The 17,266-nt window shown below is 35.5% G+C and overlaps 1 protein-coding gene across 2 annotated transcripts; it reads left to right on the forward strand.

The window, feature by feature from the left end:
• Positions 1-228: 228 nt before the first annotated feature.
• On the forward strand, positions 229-8,307 carry GAL (galanin and GMAP prepropeptide). Of its 2 annotated transcripts, XM_027703694.1 has the most exons (7): positions 229-337; positions 493-573; positions 1,244-1,298; positions 2,227-2,298; positions 2,704-2,790; positions 5,871-5,948; positions 8,008-8,307. In XM_027703694.1, the coding sequence occupies exons 2-7, from the start codon at positions 493-495 to the stop codon at positions 8,058-8,060; spliced, it is 426 nt and encodes a 141-aa protein (XP_027559495.1). In that variant the 5' UTR covers positions 229-337; the 3' UTR covers positions 8,061-8,307. The 2 variants fall into 2 exon arrangements, with proteins under 2 accessions (XP_027559495.1, XP_027559504.1); XM_027703703.1 differs by lacking the exon at positions 2,227-2,298.
• Positions 8,308-17,266: the final 8,959 nt, after the last annotated feature.

The raw sequence follows: 17,266 nt of genomic DNA on the forward strand, positions 1-17,266 counted from the left end.
AGCCTGCCGAAAGCCGCGGTAATAAGAGATAATTGTCCGCGCTGTCAGCTCCCGGCAGCCTGCGTCGTGCTTACAAGTACCTCTAATTGGATTGCTGTAATTTCTGCCTTTCCTAATGCAGTGGGTGGCGAGGGGGAAATGACCCGGGGGAGGCGGGGGAGCGGGGAGTGGGCGGCACTGGTTCCCCCGGCGCGGCGGTGCCGCAGCCCATAAAGGGCGTCAGGAGGGGAGCGTGGGCGCAGCTTTGCACTTGGGCTGTGGCCATGCAGTGAGTGCACGCCGTGGGACACGTCAGGAAGAGCACTGCGAGAGGCAGACCGCCGCGCCCCAGCTCAAGGTACTCCCCTCTCGGCCCTTCTCCCAGTGGGAATTTGGGTGCCGAGCCTGGGTAACCACAGCCAGGAAGGTTCACCCCCACTTCCTACCCGCGGCGAGGAGTCTCCTGTGCGCTGGGGAAGGCAGAGCATTTACCCTCGTGCGGTTTCTTTCCAGATGCAGAGGTGCGCTAGTTTCCTGTTTCTGTCTTTAATCCTTGGTGCCACCCTCTCGGAAACATTTGGGCTGGTTTTCTCAGTAAGTATCCGTGTCTCAGCTGGCAAAGTAATTATAAACCTCACAGGTATATACGCTGTATTTAGACATAGCAGTTGCAAAAGATGCAGCACTCAAACCCGTTTTTGGCTATAAACTGGGGGTTCTTTTAGCTAAGAATTTGGAGATCTTAAGTACTAGCTCCCTTGTACTAAATACTATGAATAAAAGGGTGTCTAGTTTGTAGACCAAAATTGAATGGACGTCCCATCTGACTCAGAAAAGATGGTTATACACAGGGGTTCTTTTTATAAAGAGGCTGTCATGTAAATCTAAGCAATTAAAAGAAAGCGTTGCTGTCTGTTAAGGTGGCTGTCAGGTGGTAATAAAAACTTGAAGCATAAAGGCAAAGTTTCTGCCTCTGAAGTCTGATTTGGAGTTTCATTTACATGGTGTGAAATCTTCATACTGAGTTCATATCTTCATATGGACATGGATGTCAATAGCAAAACTGTAGACTTAGATGGGGAGGGGGCAAGAGTTCACCATTAATATTTACTTCAATATGATTGGCTTTTTTTGTTTGTTTTATTTTTTTTTTACAATTATTTCTTGATTTTGAGCCTTCAGAAGACTCTGCTAAGAGAATGTCCTTTTGACGTTTGACACTGTGTAGGTCATGTAATAACATACTTGCATATTTTTCTTTAAGGCAAAAGAAAAAAGGGGTTGGACTTTGAATAGTGCTGGTTATTTACTCGGGCCACGTAAGTGAGGCACTCTTTTTTTCTTTATATCAAAATGCAAAAGTTGTGGGGTTTTTCTTTTTCTTATAATCGGTTTACTGTAGTGTGCTATTCACTTCTCTGTGTACAGCAATTTTGTCTAAACCTTCAAGGCTGAAGAAACTCATTTGGGAAAATATTTGTTTAGATGCTTGTTATATGCCTATTATAGAATTGTCTTAAACAACAGCTGTTCTTTTCTAAAGCAGAGTTGTGACCTGAGGCTTTATGTCCAGCAACGTTTCTGCTTACTCTGTGCTTCTGGATTCTAATTTTCATATGACAGATTCTTCACCACAAGAAGTGTTACAAAATCTTGTATCATCTTATATCATCTTATGTCAAGGGAAAAATGACAAGATGTGACATTTGGCACTTTCCTATGTATTTCAGATTTCACCTTTAAATCTTCTCGAAAATTGTTTCACCACTTGGCTTTATTATACTACTTTTTTTTTTAATTAAAGCACAATAAAGTAAAACAATAACATGCAAACTAATGACTGTGAAAAATTAAGATAAAAGTGTTCAAAGTACAGGAACACTGGATTACAAATGCAGATTATAAGAAAAGTAATGTAGGGCTAAACTGTCTCAAATATTTATCCTTTTATCGTTAATTCTTGTTAATGTAATAACAGTCATAACCAATGTTTCTCTATCTTCAGTCTCAGTAATACATAGACAAATACTACAGACACTTACTATGACTTTCTTCATTCTCTTCAGCTAACCCTAAGGATATTTAAAAAAAGAGAAAAGCTTAATGCATCTTAAATATATTAACTGGTACTGTAAATGTCTGGCAGTATATTTACTTTGAAGCAGGTCTAAGCAAATCGGAAAAAATACTGTGGGGAAATATGCCATTTTTCTAAGACTGGATAATAGGAATCATCCTTTGTTGCAGGTCGTATTGATCAGCTTTTACTGATAAAGGAAATGCCCATTGCAAGGGGGAGAGAAGATGCACCAGGGGCATGTAAGATAGTTTCTGAAGGTTATTCATCTAAACTACCTGCAGTTTTCTTTTGAGCAAACTCATCAGCAACATTTTCTTAAAGATAAAGGAGAGAATAATAAAAACAACTTCCCAGTTTACATGCAGATGTACAGGCTTACATTTTCTTTACAACTTCTTCTAAATTCAGTAATAGCTTCAGCAAGTATGTAGCTCAGGTCTGGGTCTGTAAGCAAGATAAATCATAAGCACAAATTTACAAGAAAGGTTATTTTATTTAATGACACATTAACTGATTCTCTGTAATTTTGTACATCAAAACTGCCCATCATGATCTTTTCATTGAAATTCATGAAAAGCAAGCAATATAATAAAGGTTGTTATTAAGTCAATTAACTCTTGATTTTTTTTTTATTTATTTATCAGATGCAGTAGATAACCACAGGTCTTTTAATGATAAGCATGGTTTCACTGGTAAACGTGAAATACAGCTTGATGAGGATATTAAAGCAGGTAACAAAAATCTGAAAGCCACTATTGTTGATTTGTTGTTGATGATTTGCAATTTATTTATTATTAACTGACTACCTAGATACAAGGCTATTCCTGCACTTTAACAGAAATCCCAATAAACACGTGAAAGGAAGAAAAGTGACTTTTGGCCATTTGGTGTGTTCTTTGTATGGTCATAGTTTAAAACATGGTATGTTTTCCTAGGCACTTAGATAATTTTGTTGCTTTAAAGGTGTGATAGGTCATATTGCTTTGAAAAAATCTTTTTTTTTTTTTCTTTTCATATGTTCAAATAAGTATTTCAAATGTCACCTTAGACACTCAAGGGTTTTTTTTTCTCAGCAAAGAAGTGAGTTGACAAAGGCATCTTTCAGTAACAAAAGCTCCAAAAAATATAAAGTCTCAATATTTCCACTGTTTAAGCAAAGCTGATGATCTGGTCACAACTGAAGTCAAGTCTACATATTGTTTTGATGTTGCACATGTTAGAATTTAGTAAATATCAATGTAAAGGATGCAGCTTAGTTCTGGATTTTTCATCCAAAGCCAGGCCTCTGAAGTATGTCTAGACTTACTTTATGAAGAGAAGCTGACAATTTTTAGCTTTATTTTAAACACCTATTTCAGGATAAGATGCAGAAACTTCTAAAAAAGCCTATTGCTTTCTCCTGAGGAGAAACTAAACCTGCTGCAGACATCTAAAGTGAGCTGGGATGAATCTCATCTTTAGACTGTTAAAAGAGTGACCCCAGTACTTACTTGAGTACTATTGTGTTCGTCACTGCACTAGTGGGGGAGGACAGAGCTTTTGCAGGCTATTTTAAATACATCCAGCACAATGTAAGTGTAGTTAACACTAAATAAGTTCATAAATATAGGAAATGTACTTGATTACTATCTCATAGACGTACTTACTTTCTAAACAAAAGAGTAACATCAATACATTTCTTAGTTGTTAATGCTCTCTGAATGACTGACTGTTTAGTTCTGGTACATAGTTACATAGTGTGGTTTTGTGTGTGGTGGTTTTTTGGTGCTGTGCTTTGTTTGGTGTTTTGTTTGTTTGTTTTTTGGGTTTTGTTTGTTTGTTTGTTTTTTGGTTTGGTTTGGTTTTTTCATTTGTTTGTTTGTTTTTAAGGCAAAAAAAAAAAAGGAAGCACCCACTTTCTCAAACGCTGGTGTAAAAATAATATTTTGCCAGTCAGAAACAATGTGAAAGGAAGGTGGTTGTAATCTAACAATGCAGTTTGCATTGCAACATGTTGCCATTACCGGATATACCGGATCCTTTACAGGAATATGAACTCTTAGATTTATGGAATTCTTTTGCCAGGTACTGTTGTGCCTCCACAATTACTTGTAAACCCAACCAAACGTGTCAGGATTAGACTAAAAACTTATATTGCTGCCTCTGCTATGAACCTCATGCTCTTCTCTTATCAAAACTTTTCTTTGAAGCTGAAGTTTATTACAGAGTTCCTACCCAAAGGGGATTTAAATACAAAAAAAAAAAAGACATAAGGTAGTCAGAATCTTATTTTAATTGAAAAGGAAGCTTTTTTGTTTGTTTTTTTTTGTTAATTTTTTCTGATTATTTACATAGGCACTTTAAAATGGCAGTATACACACATTTTTGCTGTAAAAGAATTAATGCAAAGGACTGTTCTCTCTCCCTGAAGGAATGCTGCAAAATTCGTAAGCTCTCCAGATAACCTAGAAGAACTTGCAATCTGTATTAGGGACTTAACACTAGGTCCAGAAAAATAAAAAGTCACTACAAAACAACCATCCATGAGCATAATTAGTCAAATCTTCAAATTACAAGATCATAATTTTTTTTTTAGCTTATTTAGCTTATTCTATACAGAAATAAGGTCAGTCACAGACTATAGAGAAATACACATGTACAATATGCCCAAGTCACTGAAGAAAAATATTTATCCAATAAATATCACATTGGTAATAAAATCTGGGTCAGAAAGTGACTAATATAATAACCATAACAAAATTCTATAACAGGTTAGGTGGGAAAAAAAGTTAAGGAAAAATTCAAATAATGCAAGTATTACTAATGTAAATAGTAGCAACATCTTTGTGTCAGTTCAAAGACTAGAACACAAGACTTTAAGATGCAAGCATATTAAATACATTCTCAAATGCTTATTCTCAATATACCAAAAACTTTTGTGTCCCTTCAACTTTCATCAATGTTTTTTAATTTGTTTTGCAGAGTTCAGTCTGCCTTCTATCCAGTAGGACAGTATTGTCAGTGATGGGATAATGGGCTGTTGGTACTGGCACCCATCTCTATGCAGAGAACTAAAAATCTTGGGGCAATTACTTGCCATTTGTTCTCTAATACAGGACATTTCTCCATCCTGTTGGAAAAAAGCAAGATGTCTTCCCTGTCCCCCCTCCTTCTCTTTTTTTTTTCCTGCATTAACAGATAGAGAAAGCATCCTTCTCAGCCTCCCAAAGTGCAATAACAAGCTCCCAGGGCTCCATTAGGCCATTAAAATAGCATCAAAAGGCCTATTTTCACTAGATCAGAGATGAGTATATTGGTTTAGATACCTGTGTAAAAACATACCTTTCTGTGCTTTTAGAAAGACACCCAGGCCCAGCTTTTGGGCTACAAATCACTTCTGTATCACTCAAGAGGCTTATTTGGAACAGAATCAGGCTATGTGAAGAACTTTTAACTGCTTTGTAACGGTGACAAATTTGTCAATTAAATTTAACCTTATCCCTTCAGTCTCAGGTTAGTGGACACGAGAGAGTTGAGAACTGAGGAAAACTCTTCTGCATCAGAACTCTGAACACTGTGACCATTAAGGTGTCAAAGCAGCTGCTATGCAGCGATGGCATACGGAGCTGGGCAATTTTGATTCTGAGAAGTGCAGTTACCACCCTTAAAGGGGCTTCACTCTTCCCTGAAATGAGGTTTTCCATTAAAGATTTTAAGGAAAAAGGCATTTCAGGTAGCTTATTTTCAGAGTACTTATAAACTTAGCCGTGATGTCACATAGAATGTATCTTCATACTATGCAACATTAAGTAACAACCAACTTGTTTTATAGGGAATCTTGGAAGACCACGGTCTGATGAAAACGTTATGCGTACAGTAATCGAATTTTTGACTTACTTGCATCTTAAAGGTTAGTGAATGCCCTTTAATCTTTCACAGCTTCTGGTACTGAGAAGACAAGAGTATCCCTGCGTGTACCAGTCTGCTACAGATTTGAGTGTGCAAGATTTTGAACAGCACCTTGGGAAAACACACAGCTAGTATGCAAAACCACAGGTCAATGAATATCTGATGTAGCAGAATTCTTATACCATTTGGTCACTTGTTAGTGGCACAAGAAATACCTCTTCCTCTTTGCATATATTTCACAGTAAAGGTGCATCATAAAATTGCAACAACACTAAGATGAACGTTGGCAAATAGCTCAAAATGCTGCTGGTAAAATCTCTGTAGAGTCTCAAAATTGTGACAAGAATTGTAATGTTGGGCTAACAGCTGATTCTATAGGAATGGTAACCTTATTATAGAATTCAGTGAAGAAGAAACTTGTATGTTTCTGAGTTTTCGTTAGTTTTGCTTTAAAAAAATGCAAACAAACACAATTCTTAGCTTTCAAAAAGCTCTTCAGGGCTTCTAAAATTGTCTACAAAATGTATACAAATATGATACATAGTTGCAAAGAAAATGGGTAGAAAACAATTATTCTACTGAAAATGTCTGAGCATTTTTCTGTCTCAGAAAGTGGACAATTCAATAAAACAGTAACTTCTGTATTCTTACTTTTGTGTACAACAAATTATAAGCAATTTTGGGGTAAATGTATGATGTGGAATTGTGTGTTACATATGTGTTTTAATTTCATTAGTAAAAGAGACTTTCAAGAGATCTGTTCATTTTTTGCAAATCTAGGATCAATTTTTGGCATTCTTGTCTGAATTATTTGTACCTACCCAGGCAAAATAATTCTCATTACTGAAAATATGAACCCAGTATTTTTTGCATCAAATTTGTATCGGAAACAAAACCTCTTTATGATTAGTTATAAGGGCCTGAAATAATTCATATATATATATAAAGTAGATTACTAGCCTGTATATTTACTGTGGACAATGTAGTAGCTTCTTTCTTGTGCCACTGTGAAGAAAGATCCCCAAACTCTACTATGTGAGCCTAGGAAGTAAAATCAATATCTGGACACAACAAAAAGATTGTAAAACAAGTAGAGCTCAAGCACATGCGCTCTGAGTAGGCAAAAAGCTGCTAAGTTGGACAAGAAAAAAAAAATGGATCTCACAGAAATACAAATTACTTCTTCCCTGGAATGAATGAGCAAACAAGGTTCCCTGTTTAGGATAGTGATGACAAACACCTGCTTTTATTCAGAAAAGATGATGGTATTATCTGTCCTTAATCAAAAAAAAAGAATCTTCAGATCATATCAAATGGCTTTTCCGTGAGATAGTTCTTATGTTCCCAGGTTTCAGAAGACACAGAATGTTATTGCATTATATTAACAATATTAATTGGCAAGGTTTAGTACAAACTCATACAAAATCAGAACTGTAGATTTAGCAGGTGAAAAACATTTTTTAATGGTAGAGATGCTTTAACATTTTTTCTCAAATGAAACTTTACTACACTAAGTATATTGGTTTAGAGTGTTCCTTGGTCGGGGGAAAATTCACACTCATAGGATTCAGATTCAGGGAATGTCAGATTAGACATAAATTTTAATCTGCAAGATAAAGGCAATATTTTAACTGCTAAGAAATATCTTGGCAAGATCTAAAAGTGGCCTTCCGCTCTTTTTCTTGAAAATTGTTCCCTCCAGCTTTAAATGCTTCCATACAGAGCAGTCCGTAGGATGGCAGCCATAATTGAATAGTATTAAATATTTTGAGATACTGGGATCCAGCAATATCAATTGACATAATAAAACAGATATAATTTAAATGTCACTGCTGTTTCTAGAACAGGTGAAATTAAAACAGGAAGATATTACTGACATTCAAAAGAAAAAAACCCAAGGGTTTATGAATAAAAATATGAAAAGTTCAAAGATATTGCTCTTATAGTTGAGAGCACAAAAATGCAATAAAAATGTATACTACTGTAACCAGATTTCATTGCTTAATTGCTAAGATAAATAAATATGTGCTAATTAACTTTTTTTTTAAAATTTTTTGCAGAGTTGGGAGCACTTGACAAGCTACCTACACCAGAGGAAACAAACCAGTCTTGAAGAATGTATTTTTATTTTGTTGCAGTGTAGATTTAGACTGAATTCTAAACAAGAGATCCAAATGAGCTGATGTTGAGAATTATTGTTTGCATTAATCTGATAAATGGTAAATGGCATCTCCCCTCTGGTTTGTTTTTTTTTTTGCTTTTTTTTTTGCCCCCTTCTCCTGCAATGTTATAGTGTATAATTTTGCCTTGGTAAAATTTTTCTGTAGGAAAATCATAAAATAAAAATAAGAGCAACTAAATTGTTTCATTTTAAAATTAAGTACCTACCAGCACACAATGTACCATATACAAAGCCCAGGTTAAATTGTAAGATTACACTGCACCAATACTCCGCAATATTAGAGCAAAATAAAACGTAAATACTATATATTGGGTACTTTAGATAACAGAAAAATAATGACTTCAAAGTGCTGCCATGCAGAATCCTTTTAGGTCACAGATCTATCTGTACTTCTGTGCTTCAAGAAGCATTACTTCCTGTTCATGTTTTCACAGACATGAAATAAACTCATGTTCATAATAAATTTCATATTATTCACCCATGATACACCATCCCATTGACTGAAGCATACCTTGATGCAATACAAATATAACTGTTCTGTACAAGTTTATACAGATCATATGTGTAGGATTCCTGCATCATTGAGAATACTGGGTCTGTACTCCTTAATGAAGAAATGCTTCTGTCTGCTCCAAGATTAAAAAATTATTTTATGAGATGCTTTATTCTGAGTCTAGCAAAGCACTTGAATCCATGCTTAATCCATACAAAAGTGCTTTGATGGACCAGAATGCTAGGCCTGTACACAATAAATGTCATATCAAGACTGAGGAAAGGTTTGAGAGGATACAGAACCGTGGAAAGGTTTTTCATATTCAGGTGACTTTCCCTCTCTGCACAGTGCAATGAAATATCATCCTTTCAAAATGCTGAAGTGCACTGGAGTGCACAGACTGACAGAAATATTGCAGACCATTATTACCTAATCTGTCTTTCACTTTTAGTGTAGCAAAATACATTCTAAATGCCAATCCACTAGTGTCTAGTTTGAACCTGCATGGCTATCCCACCTTGTCAGTCAGGCTTTGCTCTTCCTCTAATAATAACTCAGCCTCTGCTCTCATATCTGATGTTCACTTTCCAAAGTGTGCAAACTACACTTTTCATCAGATCCAGAGAGCTTCTGAGCAAGCCCTTCCAACAATGTTAAACTGGATTACACTTTTTTTTTTTTGTAAGAGTAATGAAAAAAAAGTGTACAATGCTGCTATACAAAGTGTTTGTATGCTGCTAGTCCAACATTATTTGGTAAATTTATGGGCTTCCAAAAATGTCAAATAAGGATAGAGTGAAATTTAACCTCTGTACATTAGTATAGTTCAGTAAGTCTAAACTCTCATTTTCACTAGTAATGTCCATATTTCCTACCGTAACCTCGAAGCAGAGTTCACTAAAATCAAGACCATTATTTTCATTGACTTCCATGGACTCTGATTGACTGTAAAACCCAGTATCCATTTGAAGAACTCAGTATCAAGCCATCTTTCTATGGCAGAGCACCCCAGTCTATGATCAAATAAAAGGAACATCACATTAGCATTGAATTTCTTTTCTTTTGAAATAGGATAAGAAATTAGAAATAATAGAAGTAGAAAACAGTTATTACTTTAATCAAATTAGCATACTGTCAGCTCATTAGAGTTGGAATGGTCCTGTTAGAAGGTTTATTTGAAATTCTGAAATTTGAGATTATTTGAAATAATGAAAAACTCATGGGATCAGGAAGATTTACAGCACTGTCTAAGCAGGGAGGCCCACAAGCTTTTGCATTGTGCTGCACTGTTATATGAAAATGCTATAGAAACCAGAGTGTTATTACCTACTTACCAAAAGCAGTCCACATACTTTCACTTAATTTCTGCATTCAAACACATATTGGCAATATTCCAAAATACAGAAACAGGTAAAATTTTCAGCTTGTTTCTTCACCCTCTAACATCTCTTATCTTTGCAAAAGCAAAGGGGAAAAAAACAATAAAGGGGCATTCTTCTGGATCAATTACACAATTTCAGTAATGTTATTATTTTATTAACCTGGTATTCAGCCAAAGTAACAGCCATACATTCATTTTATTTACAGTATGTCTTACGTCACTTCATCTCAGACATAAGTTCTGCAAATACTTGGAATGACATCTCCTTAATCAACCTCTTGGACAAACACCTCATAAAAAATGGCCCTTAAACCATAATTTGGAAGCAATCAGTTCCAACAGGGCAAATAGACAATAAACAGATGTTTTAGTAGAAAATAATAATTAAAATCCCTAATAATTTCCATCTAATTGTATAATTATTTGCTCCTTTGCATACATTATGTCCCACTTTTCTGTAGGATTAGCGCAAACACATATGTGCACTACAGACAAAAACCAAATTAAAAAAATACAGAGTAAAACTTTGTTGTAATGTTTCCCAGTGCTATGAAATTACCCATCATGCAAATTTAACTCTGACAATGAACAGAAGGCTTGTGTGATGCTGAATGACTGGACAATAAAATGGAAGATGAGATTAAATTCTGATGCAAGAAAATTATATATGCAGAGAAAAACAATTCTAATTTTACCTACGCATACTGATGCTACTAAATTGTGTCTGGAAAAAGACCCATTGCACACAGTCCTTTAAAAATGCTATTTTAAACCTCAACAGTGGTTAGAAAGGCAAAAGGAATGTTAGGAATCATAATGAAATTATACCATTCCCATCTTTGACACCAGCAGCAGTTCTGGGCGGCTCACTACAAATTGAAACCCACTGTACAACCAGAAAAACTATAGAGAAAACGGACAAATATTTTTACAATAATTTCCATACACAGAGAAACTAAACAGATGAGAGATGAGTCTTAAATGTTGTGCTAAAAGTGCTTAGCAAATTCACTTATTCCTGTAACCCAAGATTTAATGATTAAATGATGATAAAACGATCAAGTAACTTTTAAACCCCACATCCAGAAAAAAAAGGTCTTTTCCATACATCTCATGATGAAATTGTGGCACTGACAGGCACAGGACTTTGTGGAGGCCATATGCTCTGAAAGGAAACCATCACATTCATGGAAGAAAAGTCCTCCAAGATCCAAATGAAACCACTGCTCAAAAAGTCTAATTAAATTGTTTCTTAGAACAAATTATGGGCTCAGAGTTATAAAACGACCCTTACAACTTGATCCAGGGATTAATTAAACAGGGCTTCTTCAGCTGCATAACATTTGATGCCAGCTTACAAAAGAAATTTGGAAATCACATATTTTTGGCTAAAAATTCTGCGGGAATACTGAATTCTGAATAGTACCCCTAACAAAGAAAAAAAAAGTATATTTTTATACAGCGTTTCACCTACCAGGTAGTCTCATTACAACTTGTTTAAATGCAAATCAGTTCAGCATCAAAGAGGGAATTTCTGGTGGCACAGCTGGCATTGAACAGTCTGTTCAGATTAGGAAGTCATTAGGAACCTGACAGGGTACATGTATTTTCCCACCTGTCTACTCATGTAAAGGTCAGACTGCAACATTAGCATAGAAAAATTAGACAGGAGTCAGATTATTGAGGATGTTTGAAGGGGCTTGATACTGGGGTTGACATAATCCTTCTTTCAGGTTTAATGTTACCATGGTTCAAACTACAGCCCCTTTTGCCTGACTAATACACCAACTTCCTAACGTCATAGAGAAGCTTGGTGGGAGTTAGTTTACAAAAGATTCCAACATGTCTTTAGCTGTTCTTTTATATTTCAAAAAAGACAAGGAGATATGAGATAGTATGTGTAAAGACTCATTAATAACTCCCAGAAAAAATGGCAAAAGTATTCTCACATTATTTCAGAATATGACACAAATTTGCAACAGCTTAGAAATGGACACCAAGAGTACTTTGTAATGTGTCCAGAATGCAAATTACCTCAGGAGATGTCTAAGGCAGATATGAGGGTTAAAAGAAAGTTTAGAGCTGAGTGTTATTAGCAGAATAAATGATTTTTCACCAATTCACAAAGTACTTTAACAGTGCAGTAGTTCTGTCACTATTTTGTGTTCTATCACTTATTTTTAGATAAATGCAAATAATAATTCTGATACTTAATTTTGTGAGGACGGAGCATCAGCCAACCATAGAAAACTGCGACTCACAGATCACTCTACTACGTAAATTCAGTAGCTGGGTATACAAATATCAATTTGTTAAGATTTTTAATACCCCGGAGCACTGGACATTTTTCAGTGCATATGCCACAATCAGAAACTCCCAGAAATGAGCTTTAAAAAGTCAGAGTTAAACTGCAGATGACAACTATTTTATCTCCTTGCTTGTAAAGCACTACATTATTCTCCAAAACTTTATCAAATTCCCTTGGGATTCAACTCGTGTATTTCTAATTTAATTGATCTCCACCGATTTCCTGCTAATTAAGTATACATAAATTATACATCCTGAGTGCTGGGAGACATGAGTCTGATATGGAATGTCTGTCTGAGGGGAAATCTAAAACATCTGTTACTATTCAGATTGCACTTTTTTCTTTTTTACAGTTTCTAATATAAATGTTGACTAGGTATCACACATAAACACATGATTAATTCAGAATGGATTGCTTCTATAATTTCCCCTTCAAAATGTTCATGAGATAATATATTTCCTTGAAATTATTCTATTCCATTAAAAATCATAGAATCATAGAATCAGCTGGGTTGGAAGGGACATCTGAGATCATCAATAAAATCATTTTATTACAAAATAATTGATCGGATTTATGAACATTATGGCTACTATTTACATTTATCAATATTAGAGGTAGCATTTCTTGATGAGATTTAAAACTGATGCTCTGATTATTTACATAATATATGAGTTCCTATGTCATATTTTCAGAATGAGTATTCTTTCTTGCTATTTATTCAGATGACAGTATAGGGAAATCACACTGTGCTTTGCCAAGCTCCTCCTGCAATTTGATAAGGTTATCCTATTCTTCTCGGACTTCCAATCTAAAAGATAGTAGATTTAGGAATCATTAGTTATCTCATGGTTTTCACATCTACTGTTCCCTGCAGCCATTAAACCCCTACTCAGCATAATCTCCAAAGATTTGTGTGAGAATTTTACGCACCCCTTCTGCAAATCAGCATTTAGAGACACATTGAGTAACTTCTTCTAGGACTTTTCACAGGCACTCTAGGCACTGGAACTGAAGAGGGCAGTTCAGCAAAGAGAAGATCTGAATCTCCTCTCTTCTATCTACAGTGTGAGTGCTGGCTCTGAATACAGAGCAACCTTTTAAATTAGGCATTTTGATTTCCTTCTTCAAATCAAGCAGAATTAACCCAGGCCCTGAGACTTAGAGAACCGCTAGAAGCAGACAGGAAAAATAACCATGTTTTTACAGCTATCGTTACATTTTTGTACCACTTTTCGAAACGCAGTTTTGCAAATTGTGCTTGCTTGGCTTTCATGCTTGTTACTTCCTTAGTCACAGTTTTAAAACACAGCTCATCAAACATAACATCTGAGGCTCAAATCCTGACCTGTGAAACTAAGTGTAGTGGTACCGTTGACCTTAAAAGTACACTTTATTATATCAGTTAAGATTGGATCTTATTCAGTGGAGAAACATTATTAAAACAAATTAACAAATACCAGATTGTATGCAAAAAATAATTTCAGAAGTAAAAGCCATATTCATCCTTATTCCACAAACAATACTCGTCCTTCCCATCTGCTGCAAAGCATGGTGTTTATTAATTCCTTCTGTCACTTGGTGCCTTCGGAACCATCTACTAATTCTAGCCAGTAAAGAAATGATACTCTGTCTGTGTATTATTTAGAAGCATCCCCACATCTGTGAAATTTTGTTTCATTTTATGTAGTTCAAACTATGTAACACCTTTTTTCCCTGAATATTTAAATTTTCTTTGCCTTTTAGTCCATTTTGTCTGAATTCCTTTTACAGTGTACATTATAGACAGTATTTTATTGTTCACCACAGCCCTCAAACATCTGTTTAATTAGACATAATAGTTTTATGTTAATCATTATTTTGATATTCTTCTCCCCACCCTAGCTATCTATTATCATAAAACACACTAGTTATGAATAATTAATATTTGTGACAGTGCTGATAAACCAGATATTGTTAACCAGATAAAGGGATGATGTAACCTATTTTTTCCTTCTAGTGGTTATTCTTTGCCTCAGTCAGATAGAAAAGATACTTTCCTTTGTGGAGGAAAACGCCTAATATTTTTTACCACATTACCTTTTGTGAATTCGCAGTGGAATCAAATCTGTTGACAGACTTGAGATATATTTTTCAGAAGAATCAAAGCAATAAAGAATTTTAATCCCTTATTTTGAAAAGTGATTTGAGGACATTTTTTGGAGGTGTTAATTAATTTTGAGATGCAGAAACACACTCGACTGGATTTATGGGACCACGTGAGGAAGTTGGGTGTTGAATTACCAACAAGATTTGAAAATTTAATTATTTATATACAATATGAACCATTTTTAAAGCAAGAACTTATGTGCTCTTATAAATCCAACTTTATCAGTCTCAGGATGCCAAAATAAATTTCCTTTATAAGTGAAAGCCTGGAGAACACTATTAACTTATGTTTTCAAAGTTTTGTATTTGTTATTATTGGTTTACATATTTCTCAGCACAAATGTGATGTTAGCCAGCAAATAAAATGAACTCACCAACATCTCAAGGCCAAAAGAACTGCTAGGAAAATGTCAAGGTAGCTCCACAGCAAAGTAATTACAAGTTCTGAGCCAGTGTGTAACATGGGCCATACAGCACAGAACACCCTGCACTGGCAGGTCAGTCAAGTGTGCTTGTGCTGTGGCAGTGCCTGGGTCCCCACACCTGAGAGAAGCTTGACTGGATGATGCAGACGTCACCTGAATCTCCTCTGAAATATTATAAGACTTTGGCACCATAACACTTAAAACTGTGCTAGAAATTGAGACTTGCATCACCTTCTGAAAATCTTACCCTTATGCTGTCCAATCTGGGAAAAAATTTTTGCAGAACTTTCACTTCAGGTTAGGATTAATAATCCTAAAATCACATAAAAACCTAAAACTATGGCTTGCAGCAGGAAGGACCTTCCTCTAGAAGAAGGAAAGGATTAAAAAAAAAGATGAACACTGAATATATGTATATGTTCTGACAAAAGCCAGAAAGCCCTGTAGCTCTGTATGTACAATCTTTCTTCATTACCTGGTATTATGACACTTTCCTTCTGAGCTCCCTAGTGCCATTTCCCAGCAAAATCACAACCAGAGGGGACAGATATGTTCTATTCCTAGGATTATTTTCTGTTCAGTTGTGCCAGTTCTGAAGCAATATTAGCAATTAGGGTGGTAATTCAGGCATAAATTGCAAAAACATCTGAATAGCATTGCAAGGGACAGAGCTTTACAAGTTTTAATGACTCCATGGGTTTTGTTGACTTTCCAAATTTGGAAATGTGAACTGTAAACAAGTTTGATAGAATAGAATCATATGCTTGGTAGCTTACTGCTACTAAATTAGAATGCTGAAGGTGGAATTATACAAACTGAAACATTTTGTTGATTTCTGGGAAGCAACATGGATTTACAGCAGTTGAAAAGTCATCTTTAAGAGATAATGTAAGAGCAGATGTTTGTTAAACAGGATGACTTCATGTTGTTACCTGGATTATGTGTTCCTTTGGGGTTTTATTCTCAACAGAGACAAGCCCCATTAGCTGAAATTGGAAGCTACACTGTACTGCCAAGATTTTGGAAAGCGACAGAAGTAGATGTCATACCTGTGGTTTCTGGTTATTTTTTCCAGTGACAAATCTAGATATAACCTTTAAATGGCAGTATTTGGAAGTAAATGTATATCAGCAGGGACTTAGGCTCATGTTAGAGAGAAATATATAGTGTAGTTACTAAAGTGATGAGAAGAGATAATTTCTATGGTGACTTCTAATACAAGCAAGAAGATGGCTTCTGGAACTCTTTCTCATAGCTTTGGTAGATGTAGCTTTATTGATTTATACACAAAAAAAGACAGAAGAAATCTATGGAAAAAATCTAAACAAAACCTGCTTTTATTCAGAAGCCAATTCATGCATGACAAGAAATTATTCAATCATCATATCCTTTCCTAACATAAAAAAATAAACAAACAATCAGGTCAACCAATTTACCAAGGAAATTCCTGGGATTCCTCACAGAGGGACTTCTTTTCCCAGGTCATAAATTTGGTGGACAGGAAAAAAATGCAAGAGGTCATTTAAATTATTCCCTAGTTCACCACTAGATTAGCTGCTCATAAACCATGTCAGAAGAGTGCTTGTTTTTAATACCTGCAGTGATAAAGTCTCCACAACCCCTCCAAGAAACTAGTCAGTGAGTAGTTCACTGTCCTTTACTATTAGAAAGCATTTCTGGATGCAGAGCTGAAATTTCCTTCCCGCCTTCTCTTCCAAGCACTTATTTTATTAACCACGGACATGGGAATAATTTTTCCCTTTGCTGTTACTAAACTGATATGTTTCAAGAGAGTTACTATGCCCTCTCTCACAACCCTTTTGGATTTTTTTTTTTGATGTTAGGGCTGTTTGTTGTTGATGTTTTAATTCTCTAATTTTTGTGCATCCAGGTGAAAGCAAAGGATAAAGGAGAGAAGGCTGACAATTTAGAAAGCTGCAGTATACTGGAGCACTATTCTTCTGGGTGTAATAGATGGCCTAAATAACCACAAGGTGGTAATAGTGCTCTTCTTGGAAAAGCTCAGCTGTGTTTAGCAGAACAGGTTTAACTCTATACAGATATCTGATTTACTAAGAATTGTAATTACAAAGAACAATAATGCCTTTAGAAATAAGGAAGTGAAAACCTCTAATAGAACACTGTGTTAGCATGGCAAAAATTAAGAACATCATTGGAGTAAAGTTAGGTAATAAAACCCACAAGAGTCGTGCAGTGGTTATCTGGGTACTTCACCAATGTTTCAGTGAGAAATAATGCAGGATAAAACACTCATAATTCTTGCATTATAAACAGGGAAGATTATAGCTGTCCTGATTTGTGCTGAGGTAGAGTTAGTTTTATTCACAGTGGCTGGTATCAGGTTGTGTTTTGGATTTGTGCTGA

Source organism: Neopelma chrysocephalum, unplaced genomic scaffold (assembly GCF_003984885.1).
Source record: "Neopelma chrysocephalum unplaced genomic scaffold, ASM398488v2 Primary Assembly neopelma1_24, whole genome shotgun sequence".
Classification (NCBI taxonomy): Eukaryota; Metazoa; Chordata; class Aves; order Passeriformes; family Pipridae; genus Neopelma; species Neopelma chrysocephalum.

Bases quoted from the DNA above. Each gene is read 5' to 3' on its own strand.
- GAL (XM_027703694.1), top strand. From the start codon at position 493: ATGCAGAGGTGCGCTAGTTTCCTGTTTCTGTCTTTAATCCTTGGTGCC. The intron at 2,299-2,703 runs GTAAGATAGTTT...TTTATTTATCAG, and splicing joins AGAAGATGCACCAGGGGCAT to ATGCAGTAGATAACCACAGG. The intron at 5,949-8,007 runs GTTAGTGAATGC...AATTTTTTGCAG, and splicing joins GACTTACTTGCATCTTAAAG to AGTTGGGAGCACTTGACAAG.